We start from the raw sequence: 22,348 nt of genomic DNA on the forward strand, positions 1-22,348 counted from the left end.
CAGGTGCCTGTAGTCCCAGCTACTCTGGAGGCTGAGGCAGGAGAATGGCATGAACCCAGGAGGTGGAGCTTGCAGCGAGCTGAGATCGCACCACTGCACTCCAGCCTGGGTGACACAGCAAGACTCCGTCTCAAAAAAAAAAAAAAAGTATATATGTGTATATATATATATACATATATGTATATAAAGCTGTGTTTTAAACTTTTAACTTTATTTCATTATATAATTTTATTTTAAAATAAATTCATAAAGAAATAGAGTATTTCAGAAGTTGGTCAACTTGACAAAGGGATTTACATTCCAAAGAAAATTTAGGAACTCTAAGAAAGAAACTTAGGCTAGGCACAGTAGCTTATGCCTGTAATTCAAGCACCTTTGGAAGCTGAGGTGGGAGGATCGCTTGAACCCAGGAAGTCCAGACCGGCCTGGGCAACATAGTGAGACTCTATCCCTACAAAAACATTTTAAAAATTAGCTTGGTGTGGTGGCACACACCTGTGTCCTAGGTACTTGGGAGGCTGAGGTGGGAGGATAGCTTGAGCCTGGGAGGTCAAGGCTGCAGTGAGCCGTGATCACACCACTACACTCCAGCCTGGGCAACAGAATGAGACCCTGTCTCAAAGAAAGAAATCTGTATTTTATAAACAGGGCAGATATAGATTTTATAGGGGCTAAAGCTTATACAATTTTGAGGGCCTCTTTAAGAGAAAGAATACAGAATTAGTGGAATAAAGTATCCACATCCCACTGAAACCATCTAACAGGATCATGCCTATGGCCATTCCAACAGGAGAGGAAGTCTGATAGAACATATTCTACAGAGAAAAAAGATGGTTTTAACCAATCATGGTGAAACTATTTTACTTTTGGTCAGGTGTGGTGGCTCAGGTCTGTAATCCCAGTGCTTTGGGAGGCCCAGGTGGGAATATCCCCTGAGACCAGGAGTTACCAGCCTGGGCAACATAGCGAGACCCTGTCTCTACAAAAAAACTTTTTTTTTTTTTTTGAGATGTAGTCTCACTCTGTTGCCCAGGCTGGAATGCAGTGGTACAATCTCGGCTCACTGCAACCTCCACCTCCTGGGTTCAAGCGATTCTCCTGCCTCAGCCTCCCGAGTAGCTGGGATTACAGGCACCTGCTACCACGCCCGCCTAATTTTGTGTAATTTTAGTAGAGATGGGGTTTCACCATGTTGGCCAGGCTGGTCGAGAACTCCTGACCTCGTGATCCTCCCGCCTCGGCCTCCCAAAGTGCTGGGATTACAGCTGTGAGCCACCGCACCTGGCCTACAAAAAAACTTTTTAAAAATTAGCTAGTACCTGTAGCCCTAGCTACTCAGGAGGATCACTTGAGCCCAGGAGCTCGAGGTTACGGTGAGCTATGATTGTACCACTGTACTCCCGCCTGGACAACAATGTGAGACCCTGACTTAAAACAAAACAAAAAAAACCTGTACTTTTGTAAGTTAAAAAAAATCAACGAGCTTCATGGTAGATATTCCGTCTGATCATAAGTAAATGTTTTAGCTCCATATACATTTTAATAGTTTGTGTATGGAGAAAGGTATAGTATCATTTATAAGAATGAAAAGCCTTATAAGCTTGTTTGTTGGATCATGTTCCTATAATAGAACTCCTCTGATAAAATATCTTTTAGCAGATATTTGGAGGAAATCTCAAATAATGAATGGGTTTAATATTTTAGGTGGATGCCAATATAAAATGCCAGACCAGTTCACGTGAGAATATCTTGCCTTCAGAACAGATGGGATTCCTCATTTCAGAAATGGGGCCTGCTAGCAAGCCTAGTAAAGACACAGGTTTAGCCACTCCAGCCAGATACAGAGAGCACAGAAGCAACTCACAACAAGGAAAGTCCCCTGGTAAGGATTATTGTGCTCTAGAATGCCAGAAGTAGAATCACGCTGTAGAATTAATATATGAATGACAGTTTTTCTGAGTCTCCATTTATTATTCATAATTGTGTTATACCTGTCACATTGCTATTTTTACATAGCTGTAATTTTAACTCTATATTTATTCTTAATTATCTTTGTAAAGTATGTAATAGTTATTTTCCTAATATTGCATGTAATGATTTGGGCTTTGAAAAATATAGAACATATTAAGAATAAGCAAAGGATTTTAGATTATTTAACTTGGAGAAGGCAAGGAAGAAGGATGATTTAATAACTATCCTTAGATGCCAGACTTTGAAATTGTAGTTGTACTTATTCTGCTGTTAACAGACTCTAGGACAAGAGGGCATGCACTTATATTTGACAGGAGAAAATCAGATGGAAATTTAGGATATTATCCTGAGCGCATTATAAAGATACTATAATGTATGACCCTATACCAATGGTTTGTTATTCTTGCAGTTTGTAAGAACCCAGAATAAGTGATTGTTTTAGGCACATATAGTTGGTTCTAATATGACAAAATCATATTTTTTGAAGAAATAGTAACATCTAGTAAAACATGTGTCTCATATGATCCAAAAATCAAGTTACCAAGGTCTGCAGTGGACAATTTTAATATTCTAGAATTATGTGCATGTCAGGGGCATGCAGTGCAGGCAGAATTAACCAGGACAAACAATGATTTTAACCTACAATAATTTGAAAAATGTTGAGAACTTCTGTGAGAATTTTTCCAAAAAGTAAATTAATAGTGATATGATCATGGTGTAGCTCAGACTCATATGGTTCTTTCTACAAAATATCTTTTAGGCTAAAAACTATCCATCATTTATCCACTAAACTTAGCTTGCACACTTTTAGTTGATTATATTTTCCAATCCATAATTAAAGACTAAAGATTTCTCACCACTGAAGGTATTTAACACAGTGGCTTGAGCCTTGAAGGCAATTTAGATGAGAGAAGGGCAGGAACTAATATTTACCGTACCCATTTTTGTGCCATAGAACAAACTTGATGGAAGTGGCATTGTCATTTTAAACATCAGGAAATTTAGGCTTAGAGTAAGTAACTTGTTCAAAGTCACACATAAATTTGTTTTCTTTTTTCATTTTTTGGAGACAGAGTCTTGCTCTCTTGCCCGGGCTAGGGTGCAGTGGCATGATCTTGGCTCACTGCAGCCTCCATCTCATGGATTCCAGCAATTCTTGTGCCTCAGCCTCCCGAGTAGCTGCGACTGCAGGCGCCCGCCACCACACCCGGCTAATTTTTGTATTTTTAGTAGAGATAGGGTTTCACCATGTTGGCCAGGCTGGTCTTCAACTTCTGGCCTCAAGTGATCCACTCACCTCAGCCTCCTAAAGTGCTGGGATTACAGGTGTGAGCCACCATGCCGGGCCCTTTTTTCTTTTCTCTCCTTTTCTTTTTCTTTCTTTTTTTTTTTTTTTTTCTGAGACAGTCTTGCTCTGTTGCCCAGGCTGTAGTGCAATGGCTCGATCTCAGCTCACTGCAACTTCCACCTCCCAGGTTCAAGCGATTCTCCTGCCTCAGCCTCCTGAGTAGCTGGGATTACAGGCACACTCCACCACGACTGGCTAATTTTTATATTTTTAGTAGAGGCAAGGTTTCCGCCATGTTGGCCAGGCTGGTCTTGAACTCTTGACCTCAGGTGATCTGCCTGCCTTGGCCTCCCACAGTGCTGGGATCGCAGGTATGAGCCACTGCACCCAGCTGCCTTTTTTCATTTTTTATAGATATGGGGTCTCACTATGTTGCCCAGGCTGGTCTTGCACTCCTAGGCTCAAGCAGTCCTCCTGCCTTGACCTCTCAAAGTGCTGGGATTATAAGCGTGAGCCACCATGCATGGCCAGTCACATATAAACTAATATTGCTAGTATCCTACCCTAAGTTGTCTGCCTGTAGAGCACATATTCTTTCCTTTTAATTTTATTGTGTTGAAGAACATGTAACATAAAATTTATCATTTTAACCATTTTTATTTTTAATTTATAATTTAAATATAATTGTACATATTTATGAAGTACAATGTGATTTTTTGATACATGTATACGTAGTGTAATGATCAAATTGAGATAATTACCATATCCATCACTCTAAACATTTATCATTTCTTTGTGGTGATAACACTCTAAACCTTTTCTTCTAGCTGTCTTGAAATATACACGGCATTGTTACTTGCTACAATTATGCTACTATGTAATAGAACACCAAAACTTATTCTTCCTATCTAACTACAACTTTTGACCAACTTCTCCCAATCTCCCCACTTTCCTACCTTCCCCAGCCTCTGGTATTTACTATTCTACTCCCTTCTATGAAATTAACTTTTTTAGCTTCCATGTATGAGTAAGATCATGCAGTATTTGCTTTCTGTGCCTGGCTTATTTCACTTAACATAATGTTCTCCAGGTTCACCTATGTTGCCAAAAATGACAAGATTTCATTCTGTTTTATGGCTGAATAGTATTCCATTGTATATGTATGTACGTACGTGTGTGTATATATATATACACACACACATATATATACACACATATATATACACATATATATACATATATATATCACATTTTCTTTATTTATCTGTAGATGCATATTTAGGTTGATCCATATCTTGGCTATTGTGAATAGTGCTGTGGTAAACACGGGTGTGGACATGTCTCTTCAACATACTGATTTCATCTTCTTTGGAGATATATCCAGTAGTGGGACTGCTAAATTATATAGTGGTTCTATTTTTAATTTTTTAAGAAGCTTCATGCTGTTTCCTATAATGTTATGCTAACTTACATTCCTACAAATAGTATATAAGAGTTCCCTTTTCTCTGCATCTTTGCCAGCATTTGTTATTTTTTGTCTTTTTTATAATAGCCATTTTAACTGGGGTGAGGTGATATTGTGGTTTTGATTTGAATTTCTCTGATGATTGGTGATATTGAGCATTTTTCCATATATCTGTTGGTTATTTGTGTATCTTCTTTTGAGAAATGTCTATTCAGGTGTTTTGCTCATTTTTAAAATCAGACTTTTTTTTTTAATTTGTTTTGCTTCTGAGTTGCTTAAATTCCTTATGTAGTCTGCATATTAACCTTTTGTCAAATGTATAGTTTGCAAATACTTTCTCTCTTTATGTAGGTTGTCTCTTCATTGTATTGTGTCTTTTGCTATGCAGAAGATTTTTCATTTGATGAAATCCCATTTGTCCATTTTTGGTTTCGTTGCCTGTGCTTTTGAGGTCTTATCCAAAAAGTCCTTGCCCAGTCCATTTTCATGAAGCATTTTACCTATGTTTTCTCTAATAGTTTCATAGTTTTGAATCTTACATTTAAGTATTTAATCAATTTAGAGTTGATTTTTGTATACGGTGAGAAATTGGGGTTTAGTTTAATTCTTCTGCATATGGACATCCAAATTTCCCAGCGCTATTTATTGAGGAGACCGTCCTTTCTCCAATGTGTGTACTTGGCAACTTTTGAAAATCAGTTAGCTATAAGTGTATAAATTTATTTTTGGGTTCTCTATTCTGTTACAATTGATTTAGATGTCTGTTTTTATGCCTGTACCATGCTGTTTTGGTTACTATCGCTTTGGTAGTGTATTTTGAAATTAGGTAGGGTGATGCCTCCAGCTGTGTTCTTTTTGCTCAGGATTGCTTTGGCTATCTGGGGTCTTTTGTATTGCTATATGAATTTTAAGAATTTTTTTTCTATTTCTGTGAAGAATGTCGTTGGTATTTTGATAGGGCTTGCATTAAATCTGTACATCACTTTGGGTAATATGGACATTTTAACAATAATCTTCCAATCCATGCACATGCGATATCCTTCCATTTATTTGTGTCCTCTTCAATATCTTTTATCAATGTTTTATAGTTTCCATTGTGAGGATAATTCACCTCCTTGGTTAAGTTTATTTCTAATTTTTTTGTAGCTACTATAAATGGAATTGGTTTCTTGATTTCTTTTTCATATAGTTCACTATTGGCATATAGAGAAACACTACTGATATTTGTAAGTTGATTTTGTATCCTGCAACTTTACTAAATTCATTTATTAGTTCCAATTTTTTTGGTGGAATCTTTGGAGTTTTCTATGTATATGATCATGCCATCCACAAACAAGAACAATTAGACTTTCTTCTTTCCAATTTGGATGCCATTTCTTTCTTTCTCTTGCCTAATTGGTCTGGCTAGAATTTCCAGTACTGTGTTGAATAAAAGTGGTGAAAGTGGGCATTCTTGGCTTGTTCCAGATCTTAGAGGAAAAGCTTTCAACTTTTCATCATTCAATGTAATGTTAGCTGTGGGTTTGTCATACAGGGCCTTTATTGTGTTGAGGTATGTTCTTTCTATGACCAGTTTGTGTTTATCATGAAGGGATGTTGAATTTTTTTTTTTTTTTTTTTAAGACAGAGTCTCACTGTGTCACCAGGCTGGAGTGCAGTGGCGCAATCTCGGCTCACTGCAGCCTCTGCCTCCCAGGTTCAAGTGATTCCCCTGCCTCAGCCTCCCAAGTAGCTAGGACTACAGGTGTGTGCCACCATGCCTGGCTAATTTTTTTTTCTTGTATTTTAGTAGAGACGTGGTTTCTCCATGTTGGCCAGGCTGGTCTCGAACTCCTGACCTCAGGTGATCTGCCTGCCTCGGCCTCCCAAAGTGCTGGGTTTACAGGTATGATCCACCATGCCTGGCCGGGATGTTGAATTTTACTGAATGATTTTTAGCATCTGTTGAAATGATCATGTGGTTTTCATCCTTGATTCTGTTAATGTAATGTATTACATTGATTGATTTGTATATGTTGAACCATCCTTGCATCCCTGGGATAAATCCCCCTTGGATCATGGTGAATGATCTTTTTAATTTGTTGTTAAAATTTTTTTTTTTTTTTGAGATGGAGTTTTGCTCACTCCGTCGCCCAGGCTGGAGTGCAATGGCATGATCTTAGCTCATCACAACCTCTGCCTCCTAGGTTCAAGTGATTCTCCTGCCTCAGCCTCCTGAGTAGCTGGGATTACAGGCGCCTGCCACCATGCCCAGCTAATTTTTGTATTTTTAGTAGAGACAGGATTTCACCATGTTGGTCAGGCTGGTCTCCAACTCCTGACCTCAAGTGATCTGCCTGCCTCAGCCTCCCAAAGTGTTGGGATTGCAGGCGTGAGCCACTGCACCCAGCCTGGTTTGCTAATATTTTTTTGAGGATTTTTGCATGTATGTTCTTCAGGGATATTGACCTGTAGTTTTCTTTTTTTCTTGTGTTTTTGTCTGGTTTTGGTATTAGGGTAATGCTGGCCTTATAGAATGAGTTTGAAAATATTTATTCCTCTTCAATTTTTTGGAATAGTTTAAGTAGAACTGGTATTAGTTCTTTAAATATTTGGTAGAATTTAACAGTGAAGCCATCAGGCCTTAGGCTTTTCTTTGCTGGGAGACTTTTGGTTTGTTTGTTTTCAGACAGGGTCTCCCTCTGTCACCCAGGCTGAAGTACAGTGGTGTGATTATGACTCACTGCAGCCTCAGCCTCCTGGGCTCAAGTAATCCTCTGATGTCAGCCTCCTGAGTAGCTGGGACCACAGGCATGCACCACCATTCCCAGCTATTTTTTTTTATCTTCCCCAATTTAAATCTTTTAACTTAAAAGTAAACTTCACTGTTGAACATGCAAACTTGGGGAGAGCAGAAAGATCACACACACAAGGTTGCCATTTCACACCTGGAGGGTTGCATGGAGGCCAGGCAGAGGCACTCCTCACATCGCAGATGGTGCGGCCGCTGGGCAGAGGCGCGCCTCACTTCCCAGATGGTGTGGCGACGCCTAGCTAATTTTTAAATTTTTTGTAGAAATGAAGTCTTGCTATGTTGCCCAGGCTAGTCTCAAACTCCTGGCCTCAAGTGACCCTCCTGCCTCAGCATCGCAAAGTGTTGTGATTACAGGCATGAGCCACCATGCCAGGCCTCCTGGGAGACTTTTTATTACTGCTTTGATATTATTGCTCATTATTGGTCTTTTCAGGTTTTCTATTTCTTTGTGATTGAACCTTGATAAATTTTATGTGTTCAGGAATTTATCCATTTCTTCTAGGTTTTCCAATTTGTTGATGTGTAGTTGTTCATAGTAGTCTCTTATCCTATGTATTTCTCTGGTGTTAGTTGTGATGACTCCTTTTTCAACTCTGATTTAGAGGTTTTTTTATTTTTTTTTCTTTCTTTCTTTTTTTTTTATCTTTGTTTCTCGAGGCAGGGTCTCACTGTGTTGCCCAAGCTGTAGTGCAGTGGCACGATAATAGCTCACTGCAACCTTGAACTCCTGGGCTTAAGTGATCCTCCTGCCTCAGCCTTCCTGAGTAGCTAGGACTACTCATGTGTGACACCATGCTTGGTTAATTTTTAAAATTTTTTTTGTAGAGACAGAGTCTTCCTAGGTTGCCCAGGCTAGTCTTGAACTCCTGTCCTCAAGGAATCCTCGGGCCTCAGTCTCCCAAAATGTAGGATTGCAGGCATGAGTCACACCTGGCCTTCCTTTTTTTTTTTTTTTTAAAGTCTAACTAAAGGCTTGTTTGCTTACCTTTTCAAAAAAACAGCTCTTTGTTTTGGTGATCTTTTATATTGTTTTTTAAACTCTATTTTATTTATTTCTGCTGTGATCTTTACTATTTCTTTCCTTCTACTTATTTTGGGTTTAGATAATTTTTGTCTTTCTAGTTCCTTGAGATGTAATATGATATTGTTTATTTGAAGTCTCTATACTTTTTTTGATGTAGGCATTTATTGCCATAAACTTCCCTCGTAGGACTGCATTTGCTATATCACATAGGTTTTTGGTAGTTGCATTTCCACTTTCATTTGTCTCAAGGAATTTTTAAATTTTCTTTTTAATGTCTTCATAGATCCATTGATGTTCATGAGCATATTGTTTAATTTCCACGTATTTGAACAGTTTCCAAAGTTCCTCCTGTATTGATTTCTAGTTTTATTGCATGTGGTCAGAAAAGATATTTGACATAATTTCAGTTTTAAAAAAAATTGTTAAGACTTCTTTTATGGCCTAACGTATGGTCTATTCTGGAGATTGTTCCATATATTGTTGAGAAGAACATATATCCTGTAGCAGTTGGGTGCAATCTTCTGTAAATGTTTGTTTAGGTCCATTAGGTCTAGAGCACAGTTAACTGATGTTTCTTTGTTGATTTCGGTCTGGATGATTTGTCCATTGCTGAAAGCTGGGTGTTTAAGTCCCCTACTAATATTATTTTGCAGTTGATCTCTCCCTTTAGGTTTGTTAATATTTGCATTATATATTTAGGTGCTCCAGTGTTGGGTGTGTATATATCTACAACTTTTACATCCTCCTGCTGTATTAATCCCTTTATCATCATCATCATTATTATTTTTGAGACAGAGTTTCACTCTGTTGCTCAGACTAGAGTGTGGTGGCACAATCCCAGCTCACTGCAACCTCCACCTCCCAGGTTCAAGCAGTTCTCCTGCCTCAGCCTCCCAAGTAGCCTGCCACCATGCCTGGCTAATTTTTGTATTTTTAGTAGAGACAGGATTTCACTATGTTGGCCAGGCTGGTCTCAAACTCCTGACCTCAAGTGATCCGCCCACCTCGGTCTCTCAAAGTGCTGGGATTACAGGCATGAGCTACTGTGCCTGGCCTCCTTTATCCATTATTTTTTATTGTTTTTTACTTAAAGTCCTTTTTTTTTTTTTTTTTTGAGATGGGGTTTCACTCTTGTTGCCCAGGCTGGAGTGCAATGGCGCGATCTTAGCACACTGCAACCTCTGCCTTCCAGGTTCAAGTGATTCTCCTGCCTCAGCCTCCCAAGTAGCTGGGATTACAGGCATGCACCACCACGCCCAGCTAATTTTATATTTTTAGTAGAGACAGGGTTTCTCCATGTTGGTCAGGCTGGTCTTGAACTCCCGACCTCAGGTGATCCACCTGCCTCAGCCTCCCAAAGTGCTGGGATTACAGGCGTGAGCCATTGCACCTGGCCTTAAAGTCCATTTTATCTGATGTAAGTATAGCTACTGCTCTTCTTGTTTGGGTGATGGAAAAGATGGAACATTCTTCTCCATCCCTTCACTTTCATTCTATGCATATCTTTTTTTTTTTTTTTTTTTTTTTGAGACAAAGTCTCACTCTCTCACCCAGGCTGGAGTGCATTGGCGTGATCTCGGCTCACTGCAAACTCCGCCTCCCGGGTTCAAACAATTCTCATGCCTCAGCCTCCCAAGTAGCTGGGATTACAGGTGCAGGCCACCAAGCCCAGCTAATTTTTTTGTGTTTTTTGGTAGAAACAGAATTTCACCATGTTGGCCAGGCCGGTCTCGAACTCCTGACCTCAAGTGATCTGCCTGCCTTGGCCTCCCACAGTGCTAGGATTACAGGTGTGAGCTACCGTGTCCAGCCTATGCATATCTTTTTAAAATTTAAAAAAAATTTTTTTTTTTTTTTTTGAGATGGAGCCTCACTCTGTCACCTAGGCTGGAGTGCAGTGGTATGATCTCAGCTCACTGCAACCTCTGCCTCCGAGTTCCAGCGATTCTCGTGCCTCAGCCTCCTGAGTAGCTGGGATTACAGGTGCCTGCCACCACACCCAGCTAATTTTTGCACGTTTTGTAGAGACAGGGTTTCACCATGTTGGCCAGGCTTGTCTTGGACTCCTGACCTCCGGTGATCCACCCACCTCGGTCTCCAGAAGTGTTGGGATTACAGGCATGAGCCACTGTGCCCGGCCCGTTGTGTGTGTATCTTTATAGGTGAAGTGAGTTTCTTATAGGTAGCATATAGTTGGGTCTTTTAAAAAAATCCATTCAGCCACTCTATGTCTTTTAATTGGAGAATTTAGTCCATTTATATTCAAGGTTATGATTTACAGGTAAGAATTATTACTGCCATTTTGTTAGTTCTTCTGGTTGTTTTATAACTCCTTTCTTCCTTTCTTACTGCTTTCCTTTGTGGGTAAGTGATTTTCTTTGGTAGTTTATTTTAATTCCTTGCTTTTTATTTTTAGTGTATCAGTTATGGGTTTTGTCTATGGTTACCACAAGGCCTACAAAAAAAATCTTACAGTTATAATTTATTTTAAACTGATGACAACTTGACTTTGATTGCAAAGAAAAGAAACAAACAAACAAAAAACACTTAAACTCTATACTAACTCCATCCCCCTTCACACTTTGACTTCTGGATATCTCAATTTACATCTTTTTATATTGCCTATCTTTTAACAAATTGTTGTAGTTATTAAGCTTTCTTCTTTTTGTATTTATTATTTTTAATAGTTTTGTCTTAGGCTTTACACTAAAGATATCAGTGGTTTATATATCACAATTACAGTATTAGGGTATTCTGAATGTCTCTGTATGCTTACTTTTATCAACGATTTTTATACTTTCAGATGTTTTCTTGTTGCACATTTAACATTTCTAGTAAAACAGGTCTGGTGGTGATGAATTCTCTCAGCTTTTGTTTGGGAAAATCTTTATCTCTCCTTCATGTTTGAAGGATAGATTTGCTAGGTACAGTATTCTTGGTTGGCAATTTTTTTTTTCCTTCAACACTTAGAATACATCATCCCACTCTCTCTTGCCTGTAAGGTTTCTGCTGAGAAGTCTGCTGCCAGATGTACTGGAGCTCCTTTATGGGTTATTTGCTTCTTTTCTGTTGCTGCTTTTAGGATTCTTTCTTTGTTCTTGACCTTTAAGAGTTTGATTATTGCGTGCTTTGAGGTAGCCTCATTTGGGATCTGCTTGGTGATCTCTGACCTTCTTGTACCTGAATATTTTTATCTTTCTCTAGGTTTAGAAAGTGTTCTGTTACTGTTTATTTCAATAAGCTTTCTACCCCTTTTTCTTTATTCCCTCTTTAAGGCCATTGAGTCTTATATTTGCTCTTTGTAATTCTGTCCCATAGATCTTATAGGCATTCTTTGTTCCTTTTAGTTCTTTTTTTTCTCTTCTGACTGTGTATTTCCTTTTTTCTTTTCTTTCTTTCTTCCTTTTTTTTTTTTTTTTTTTTTGAGACAGATTCTCACTCTGTTACCCAGGCTGGAGTGCAGCGGCATGATCTCAATTCGCTGCAACTTCCACCTCCCAGGTTCAAGTGGTTCTCATGTCTCAGCCTCCCAAGTAGCTGGGATCACGCCTGGCTAATTTTTTGTATTTTTGGTAGAGATGCGGTTTCTCCATGTTGGCCAGACTGGCCTCAAACTCCTGGGCTCATGTGATCTGCCTGCCTCAGCCTCACAAGTGCTGGGATTACAGGCATGAGCCACTGCGCCCAGATGAATGTTCTTGATATTAGTGGACATTTGTTGATATCTGGGCATTAGAGAGTTAGGTATTTATTCCAGTCTTTGCAGTCTGGCCCTGTTTGTACCTGTCCTCCTTCAGAGGGCCTTCCAGAAATTCAAAGAGGACTCCCTGTAGAGTTCCCTAAGCCAGTGGTCACTGTAACCACTCAGCAGTAGACGGCACCCTAAACCCACGTACGCTGCAGCTCTTGCAGACTCCCAGTCTCCAGTCCTGATGAACATGAGGAAGATCAGGGAGAGTTCCCTGGGTTCTCAAGTAAAGTTCCCCCTACACTCTTCCCTCTCTTTCCCCCAAGTTGAAGGAGTTCCTCTCCATGCTACACTTCCTGGAGTTGGGGGAGGGGTGACATGGGTATTCCCATGGCTGTGGCAGCCGGTGCCATGCTGGATCACACCCTAAGCCCACAGCATCACAGAGCAGCACAGTACCAGGTCTTGCCTAAGACCCTCTGTCACTACTGTCAGACTGCCACTGATACTTATTCAGGCCTGAGATCACTTTAGTCAGACAGTGGTGAAGCTGGCTGGGACTTGGGTCCGTCCTGCTGGGGTGGCAGATTCCTTTCTGGCCCAGGGTAGGTATAGAAGCACCGTCCAGGAGCACTAGAGTGGAATCAGGGGCTTTGGTGTTCTGCCAGGTGCTGTGTTTTAAGTGTTGGGGCTGGTACTAGGTTCCTAGGCAGAGTCCCCTGCACTCTTTTGTCTCTTTTTTTTTTTTTTGAGATGGAGTCTTGCTCTGTCGCCCAGGCTAGAATGCAGTGGTGCAGTCTTGGCTCACTGAAACCTCTGCCTCCCAGATTGAAGCGATTCTCCTGCCTCAGCCTCCCAAGTAGCTGGGACTACAGGTGTGTGCCACCACACCTGGCTAATTTTTGCATTTTTAGTAGAGACAGAGTTTCACCATCTTGGTCAGGCTAGTCTCAAACTCCTGACCTCATGATCCGCCCTCCTCGGCCTCCCAAAGTGCTGGGATTACAGGCATGAGCCACTGCCCCCGGTCTTCTCTCTCTTTTACACAGGAGTCTCTTACCACACTTTACTGTGTAGAGTTGGGACAGGGATGACGTGGCACTCAGATAGCTACTGCAACTGATATTGTGTTGGGTTGCACCCCAAGCCTACAGCCTCCCACAGCAGTACAGTGTTAGGGTTCACCCAAGAACCACTGTTGCTCTGGCCTGCCTGCCACTCAAATTTATTCGGGACCTGAGGTCATTTTAGTCAGTCCGTGGTGGATCAGGCCAAGACTCAGTTTCTTCTCACTGTGGCAATGGATTATCTTCTGGCCCAGGGCAGATCTGAATGCCCCTTCCATGGGCATTGGCATGGAATCAAGGGCCACAGGATTTTGCCTGTTGCTGTATTTTGCTGCGATGGGGCCAGTACTAAGTTCAAATGCAAATCTCCCCCATACTTCCCTTTGCCTCTCTTAAGTGTACAGATTTTCTCTCTGTGCTGCATTGTGTGGGGTTGGGGGTGGGGTGCTCTAGGCAATGTGAGACTGTCCTTCCTACCCTCTTCAATGTGTCTTTTCTTGTTATGCTAAATCCAGGCACTGTGATCCATCACCTGATTTCTTCAGCTCTTGTGAAGGTGTTTTCTTGAATGGATAGCCTCGGGGGGGAGAATCACCAGAGGATTCAAAACTGCCATCTTGCTCTGCCTCTGCCCCATTTTAACCTTTTGTTTTTTTTGAGATGGAGTTTCACTCTTGTTGCCCAGGCTGGAGTGCAGTGGCGCGATCTTGGCTCACTGCAATCTCTGCCTCCTGGGTTCAAGTGATTCTTCTGCCTCAGCCTCCAAGTAGCTGGTATTACAGGCGCCCGCCACCATGCCTGGCTTATTTTTTTGTATTTTTAGTAGAGACAGGGTTTTGCCATGTTGGGCAGGCTGGTATCGAACTCCCGACCTCAGGTGATCTGCCCACCTTGGCTTCCCAAAGTGCTGGGATTACAGGTGTGAGCCACCACTCCCAGCCCCATTTTAACCATTTTTAAGTGCACAGTTCAGTAGTATATTCACATTGTTTGAAACAGATCTCTAGAACATTTTTATCTTGCAAATCTGAAACTCTATATCCATTAAACACAACTTTCCTTTTCCCCCTTCCCCTGGCCCCTAGTAACCACCATTCTACTTTCTGTTTCTATGCATTTAACTATTCCAGATACCTCATATAAGTGGAATCATGCAGCATTTGTATTTTTGTGACTATATTATGTTCTCAAGGTTCATTCATGTTGTAGCATGTGACACGATTTCCTTTCTTTCTAAGGCTGAATAATATTCCCTTGTACGTACATATGACATTTTGTTTATTCATTTCTTAACAGACATTTAGATTGCTTCCATCCCTTAACTATTGTGAATAGTGCCACTATGAACTTGGGGGTGGAAATATCTGTTTTGTTTTTCTTTTTAAGAGATGAGGCCTCACAATGTTGCTCAGGCTAGACTCAAACTCCTGGACTCAAATAATCTTTCTCAGCCTCCCAAGTACTGGGACTACAGGCATGTGCCACCATGCCTGGCTCCAACTATCTCTTTGAGAACCTGATTTCATTTGCATATATCCAGTAATGGATTGCTAGACCATATGGCTAATCCAATTTTTAATTTTTTCAGGAAACTCCGTACTGTTTTTCATAGCTGCTATACCATTTTATAATCCCACCAACATTGCAAAAGAGTTTTAATTTCTCCACATCCCCATCAACACTTATTATTTCCTGGATTTTTTTAAGGAAGGCTTCTATAAGTAACCATCTCAATGAGCATGAGCTGATAGATACCTCATTGTAGGTTTGATTTTTTTTTACATTTCTCTGATAATTAGTGATGTTTAGTATCATTTGTATACTCATTGGCTGTTTGTATATCATCTTTGGAAAATGTATATTCAAGTCTTTTGCCCATTTTTCAATTGGCTTGTTTGATTTTTTGGTGTTGTTCAGTTGTAGGAGTTTTTAAAATATATTCTGAATATTAACCCCTTAGCGAATATGATTTACAAATATTTTCTCCTATTCTGTGAGTTGCCTTTTATGCTGTTTTGTCCTTTGATGAGCAGACACTTTTAAGTTTGATGTAGTCCCATCTGTCTATTTTGCGTTTTTTTTTTCCTTGTGCTTTGTGTGTCATATCCAGGAAAGCATTGCCAAGTCCAGTGTCATGAAGTTATCTCTCTCTGTTTTCTTCTAGGATTGTTGTAGTCTTAAGTCTTACATTTAGTTCTTTAATCCTAAAGACCTAAGTTAGTTAGTTTGAGTTAGTTTTCATATATGGTGTAAGAGTTTAACTTCATTCTTTTGCATGTGGATATCCAGTTTTCCCAATACCATTTGTTAAATAGATTGTCCTTTCCCCAATGAGTGGGCTTGGCACCCTTGTTGAAGGTCATTTAATAATATATGTGATATTTATTCTGTTGAATATTCATTGATATATTTGGCTGAATTTATGCCAGTAGCACACTGTTTTGACTACTGTAGCTTTGTAATATGTTTTGAAATCAAGAAGTATGAGTCTCCTAACTTTGTTCTTTTTCAAAATTGTTTTGGCTATTTGGGATCCTTTGAGATTCCATACGAATTTTAGGATGAAGTTTTCTATTTCTGTAAAAAAAATTCACTGAGATTTTGAAAGGCATTGTATTGAACTGTAGATTGCTTTGGGTAGTATAAACATCTTAACAATATTTCCAGTCCACGAACATGGAATGTGTTCTACTTATTAGTGTCATCTTTAATTTCTTTCAGCACTGTTTTGTAATTTTCAGTGTAAAAGTCTTTTGCCTCATTCGTTAGATTTATTCCTATTTTATTCTCTTTGATGCTATTGTAAATGAAATCTTTACTTTTAAGTTTTAATCTCACAAACAGTGCACAAATACATTCTCCTTGTAAGAACTAAGGCCAGAATTCCCTTTGACTACTACCTCCCCATACTGTTCCCTTTATGTCTTCCCCAGACGTAACCACGTGTTTTTTCTACATCATCTTAGTAATGGCACAGTCACTCGAATAAGCAGATAACCTTTTCAGGTAATACTCTGGAGGGAAAAGTTTCTCTTATATAAGTTTGGGTATATTTGTTAAAAATTATTCTCATTACTTTATGGTTACATGTACTAGACTACTGAACTAATATAACAAGAGAAACTAAAAAGAAAGTTAAAGGATAGATACCTCTGATTATGATTTAAGAACAGTATATTCAAGGGTTCAGAGACAAGATGATTTCTTGAGTGTATACAAAGGAAGAGTTGCTTGAGACTGAGCAATGGGGTTGGTTGGTAGGGGATGGGTTGAGGCAGAGGGCTCGAGAGCAGGCAAGTTGATTAACGGGTCACATATACAGTAGTTAACACATTCACATATCCTTGCCTCCTTCTGAAGAGCGTCGGTAGCTAGAAATTGGATGTTTCTCCTTTAAAAAAAATGAAAAACAGGTGTGGGACTTAGAAATCTCTGTTTCGGCAGTTGGCAAGTTGGGGAACTAAGAATGAAAGGACTGGCCGGGCGCGGTGGCTCACACCTGTAATCCCAGAACTTTGGGAGGCCAAGGCAGGCGGATCACAAGGTCAGGAGTTTGAGACCAGCCTGGCCAATATGGTGAAACCCCGTCTCTACTAAAAAATACAAAAATTACACTTTGGAAGGCCAAGGCGGGCGGATCACGAGGTCAGGAGATCGAGACCATCCTGGCTAACACAGTGAAACCCCATCTCTACTAAAAATACAAAACATTAGCCAGGCGTGGTGGCAGGCGCCTGTAGTCCCAGCTACTCAGGAGGCTGAGGCAGGAGAATGGCATGAACCCGGGAGGCGGAGCTTGCAGTGAGCCGAGATCACTGCCAGTGCACTCTAGCCTGGGCAACAGAGCGAAACTCTGTCTCAAAAAAAAAAACAAAAAACAAAAATTAGCTGGGTGTGGTGGTGCATGCCTGTAGTCCCAGCTACTCAGGAGGCTGAGGCAGGAGAATCACTTGAATCTGGGAGGTGGAGGTTGCAGTGAGCAGAGATGGCACCACTGCACTCCAGCCTGAGCAACTGAGACTCCATCTCAAAAAAAAAAAAAAAAAAAGAATGAAAGGACTAACTAAGTCTAGCCCATCTCTTCCACTCTTCCACTTATGAGACAAACTCTACTTAGTTTGTCTCAGATATGCAAGGCTTATTTTTCAAATGTTAATGTTATTCACCATATTAACAATATAAACAAGAAAAACTATGACCATTTAATAGATGCAGGGAAAGCATTGGACAAAATTTTGCACTATTTTATAGTAAAAACTCTCAACAAACTAGGAATGGTAGAAAATTCCTCAAACCAATAAAAGAGTATCTATAAAGTAGGTACAGTAAAGATCATAATGGTGAAAAGCTAAACCATTTACCCCCCAGAGACTGGGAACAAGGCAAGGATGGCCACTTTCCCTACTTGTCTTCAACACTGTACTGGAGGACCTCACCCTTGAAATAAGGTGAAAAGTTATATACATCCTGTATGTTTACAACACTTTGACTTTGATCACATAGCCACAACCAATTAATTTTAGGGTAGTTTTGGAAAAGAAATCTTTGGCTAGGTGACCACGTACCCACCTAAGCATTCTACCACTATGGAAGAAGAGGTAAATGACTCCTGGGGGACAGCCTCTGCCAAATCCACTGCTTTGACTACCCAAGTATCAGAGCACAGCCATGTTAGTATACATAGAACATGCTCACATTCTCCCCAAGAGAGACAATGCCAAAGACCCATACAATTATGGCATCCTGCTTAAAGTCAGGATCTCTGAGTATTATGAAATTCTTTTCTGTTAGATGGCTCTTCTTCATCTCGTAACACAAGTTATCCATCCTCCCCCCTCACTCACACATACCCAAATTAGAGTATTAGAATAGGATATGTAACAAGTAAAACTTTCACTCAAAAAAGAGAAAAATAGGAAACATACAACAGTCACTGTTTCACAGCATTTATCAAATCCTGCTGGAGGGAAACTGCAGAGATTTTCTGCCTTGACAGTAGGATAAATTCCTTGGTTAGCCCATCAGTGAAGCCCTGCTTTTGCTTTCTGGGAGTATTTTTCTATTTGTTGTCTCCATCACCTCTGGCGTTCCCTTCCAAGAGGGCTCTTCCTGGTTCACTATCCTTCATGGACTCATCTGAAGTGGTCCTCAGGGATATGCTTTTTTTTTTTTTGGAATGATCAAGTTTTTGTTGCCTACTTCTTTTCAAAGCCAACTTTTGTATTTGTTAATTTTTTCCATTGTCTGTTTTCTATTTCATTGATTTCTACTCTTATCTATATTATTTCCTTTCTCGTATCACTTTGGGTTTACTTTCTTCTTCCTTTTCTGATTTTTTAAGGTGGAACTTCAGGTCACTGATTTTAGATCTTCTTTTCTAAGATTAGCATTTAAAACTATACATTTCCCTTTAAACATCGCTTCAGCTGCATCCAGCAAAGTTTGGTGTTGTATTTCCATTATCACTCAGTTAAAAATATTTTCTTTTTTCTTGTGATTTTGTCTTTGATTCATGCATTTTCAGATTTGTTCCCAGATATTTAAATAAATTTATATTTATTTCCAGATATTTGAGGTTTTCCTAGTTACTTTATTGTTATTGATTTCTAATTTAATTCTGTTGTGGTCAGAGAATACATTTTGTATAATTTTGATCCTTTATATTTATTGAGACTTGTTTCATGGCCCAGTGTATGGTCTATCTTGGTGAATTATACCATTTGCACTTGAAAGTAATGTGTATTCTGCAGTTGTTAAATGTAGTGTTCTATATCTGTCAATTAGATTAAGTGTTGATTATGTTGTTCACATCTTTCCTATTCCCTGAATCCCCTATGTCTTAATTTTTTTAAACCTCTCATATTTTTTTCCTCCACATTTCCTTTTTGAGTTATTTCTTCTACCTTCTTGTTCACTCTTTCTCTTAGACTAGGTCTAATATGCTGTTTGACTCATCCACTGAGTTATTAATTTGATTATTTTTCAATTCTAGGATTTCTGTTTGTTCTTTTTTCCAGACCTCTGGTCACATTTTTGAGTTTCTAGTTATCTGCCAAAATTTTTCAAGCTTGGAATTTGCCTCCTTGAAATAGTAAGCATGGTTGTTTTCTTGCTGGATTCTGGTAATTCCAGTATATGGAGTTTCCACAGGTCTCTTTCAGTTGTCTCATTTGTTGGTTCTCAACCATAGTGGCTACTCCCTCATGTAACTGGTTATTTTCGCTGTATGCTGGACATAGTATTTGAAGAATAGTATTTGAAAAATTACTTGTAAAAGTAATTTAAGGCCTAGGATGACATTATCTTCCTCAAATAAGATTTGTTTCTACCAGGCAATTGGGGTCACTGGCAATTAGGGATCACCTTAATCCAGTTCAGAGCCTGAGATTTTTCTGACCACAAACTGTGCAAGGGCTTGTTTCCCTGTGGTTCATCCTCTCCTGGGTGCAGCCTATTGAGATCCTAGCCATAAAAGTGGGAATCTCATCAGAACTCAACCTTTGACAAGCCCAGTCTCTGACATTTGTCCCTCTAGACCCAAAAGGCAAAGCTCAGCCTCTCAATCTCCTGCAGATGGCAAATGTCACAAAGGTAAAAGTAGCCTCAAGTACCAGGCTTACCTCTCTGGATCCCCAGTCTCACCTGACACTCAGCCCAGTCATTCTTTACTATCTCATTACCTTTTGAGACTTTTAAAGAATATTGTTTCTATAGTCTGTCCAGGTTTTTTAGTTGTCTTCAATGGGAACTCTGGTCTTAATTATCAGGCCTGACATTACCAGAAGTGGTCATATCATTTAAAAAAAAAATTCTTACCTCTTTACCCTTCCATTTTTCCTATTTTTTCTTTAGTCCAGTATTGGATATGCTGAGATGAACTTCTCTCTCTGTTTTTTCCTTTCAAATTTTTTGTATCTTTGTCTTTTTTCTATTTTGTGGAATGTTCCTCAGATGAAACTTTCAACTATTTAATTTTAAAAATTTGGCTACTAAATTTATAATTTCCAGCTGGGCACGGTAGCTCATGCCTGTAATCCCAGCACTTTGGGAGGCCAAGGCGGGTGGATCACCTGAAGTTGGGAGTTCCAGACCAGCCTAACCAACATGGTGAAACCCCGTCTCTACTGAAAATACAGAATTAGCCGGGCATGGTGGCGCATGCTTGTAATCCCAGCTACTCAGGAGGCTAAGGCAGGAGAATTGCTTGAACCCGGGAGGTGGAGGTTGCAGTGAGCTGAGATCGCGCTATTGCACTCTAGCCTGGGCAACAAGAGCAAAACTCCGTCTCAAAAAAAGAAAAAATTATAACTTCTAACAGCTCTTTTTTATTCTATTCTATAATTGTTCCTTTTCGGGGGAACTTTCTGTTCTTTTATATGGATATAATATCTTCTCATAGCTCTCTGAGGATACTAAATGGAAGGGCTGGTTTTGAAGTTGTTTTCCCACAGCATATGTCAGTTTCCTCTACGTTCTTTCTGTTTTTTTTGTTTGTTTGTTTTTGTTTTTGTTTTTGTTTTTTCCATTGGCTTTCTTCCCTATTCAAGAATGGAGCATTAAAAAGCTTATTAGAAGCTCTGTTGACAAGATTTGTCAACTGTTGGGCTTAGCTTAATGTTAATCAGCATGTACCACCAATTTTTTTTATTATTTATTTATTTATTTATTTATTTTTTGAGGCAGGGTCTCACTCTGTTGCCTAGTCTGGCACAATCATAGCTCACTGCAGCCTTGATCTCTGGGCTAAAGTGATCTTCCCACCTCAGCCAACCTACCCCCAACCCCCAAAGAAGTAGCTGGGATTCCAGGTGCATGCCACCACACCTAGCTGATTTTTTTTTTTACTTTTCTAAGAGATGGAGTCTCACTGTGTTGCCCAGGCTGATCTCCAACCCCTGGCCTCAAGCAGTCCTCTCAATTTAGCCTCCCAAAGTGCTGGGATTACAGGTGTCAGCCACCATGCCTGGCCTAAAGGCACTTCTTAGTGCAACTTCAGGTTGGGGTATTGAAGCAGTTGGATTCATGACCCAGTTACTGAACTCTAGTCAATAAGTTGTCAACCACAGGCAGTCAAATATTCCCTTCCATCTCTGCTTGCACACTAGGTAACTCTAGTCTGAGTTTATCTCTTCTTTTAGGGCTTTGCTGAATGTGTCAAGAAATAGTCAAGACCTTGTGATTTTTGTCAATCTTTTCCCCCATGGTTGTATGTTCACTTGGCGTGTGTGGTCTGACTTCCGTGGTGTCACAGGTAATGATTTTACCAAATGTGTTGGCATGGATAACAAAGATCACCAACATTCTAGCTTGCTGTGTCCTAACCATATGCTGCTGGCTGCAAAGCCAGTAGCACATATAATCATGTATCCGTTAATGACAGGAATGTATTCTGAGAACTATGTCATTAGGTAATGTTATTGTTGTATAAACATCGTGGATTGTACTTACACAAACCTAGATGGTGTTGCCTACTACATACCTAGGCTGTATAGTATAGCCTATTGCTTCTAGGCTACAAACCCTTACAGCATGTTACTGTATTGAATATTGTAAGCAATTGTAATACAGTGGTATTTGTGTATCTAAACATAGCTAAGCATAGAAATGGTACAGTAAAAATAGAGTACAATCTTACAGAATCATCATCATCTATATGGTCTGTCATTGACCAAAATCAACCAATTATTTCTTTTTTTTGGCAATTTGATTGGCAAAACTTTAACTGTTGATAAAATCCAGCTTTGATAAAGGTATAGAGAAAAGGAACCTTCTCTATGCTGTAACTGGAATGTAAATTCATATAGCCCTGTAAAGGACAATTTGGCATTATTTATAGATAACTAAAATGCTTATGGGTTTTGACTCAGGACCTCTACTCCTGGGACTCTGTCCTGTAGAAATGTGTATGTTCCCAAAGGTACTCAAAATAAGTTTGCTATAGTGTTATTTATAATAGCAAAAATTTGGGAAAAGCATAAATGCCTGACAGTGGGGAACCAGATACATTATGACATCTACATAATAAAATACTGTGCAACCATTTAAGAAACT

The 22,348-nt window shown here is 39.7% G+C and overlaps 2 protein-coding genes across 2 annotated transcripts in view; both read left to right on the forward strand.

Moving 5' to 3' along the window:
• The window catches only part of HSF5 (heat shock transcription factor 5), a 67,882-nt gene that overhangs the window by 27,857 nt on the left and 17,677 nt on the right, over window positions 1-22,348 (forward strand). Inside the window, exon 5 of the mRNA XM_002827343.5 lies at window positions 1,705-1,882. Within this exon, the coding sequence (XP_002827389.1) occupies window positions 1,705-1,882 (178 nt within the window). The remainder of the gene's footprint in view (window positions 1-1,704; window positions 1,883-22,348) is intronic.
• Window positions 1,742-22,348, forward strand: part of RNF43 (ring finger protein 43) — a 104,311-nt gene continuing 83,704 nt past the window's right edge. Inside the window, exon 1 of the mRNA XM_024234581.3 lies at window positions 1,742-1,882. The gene's annotated coding sequence lies outside the window, so the exon portion shown is untranslated. The remainder of the gene's footprint in view (window positions 1,883-22,348) is intronic.

This window comes from Pongo abelii, chromosome 19 (genome assembly GCF_028885655.2).
Source record: "Pongo abelii isolate AG06213 chromosome 19, NHGRI_mPonAbe1-v2.0_pri, whole genome shotgun sequence".
Lineage (NCBI taxonomy): Eukaryota > Metazoa > Chordata > Mammalia > Primates > Hominidae > Pongo > Pongo abelii.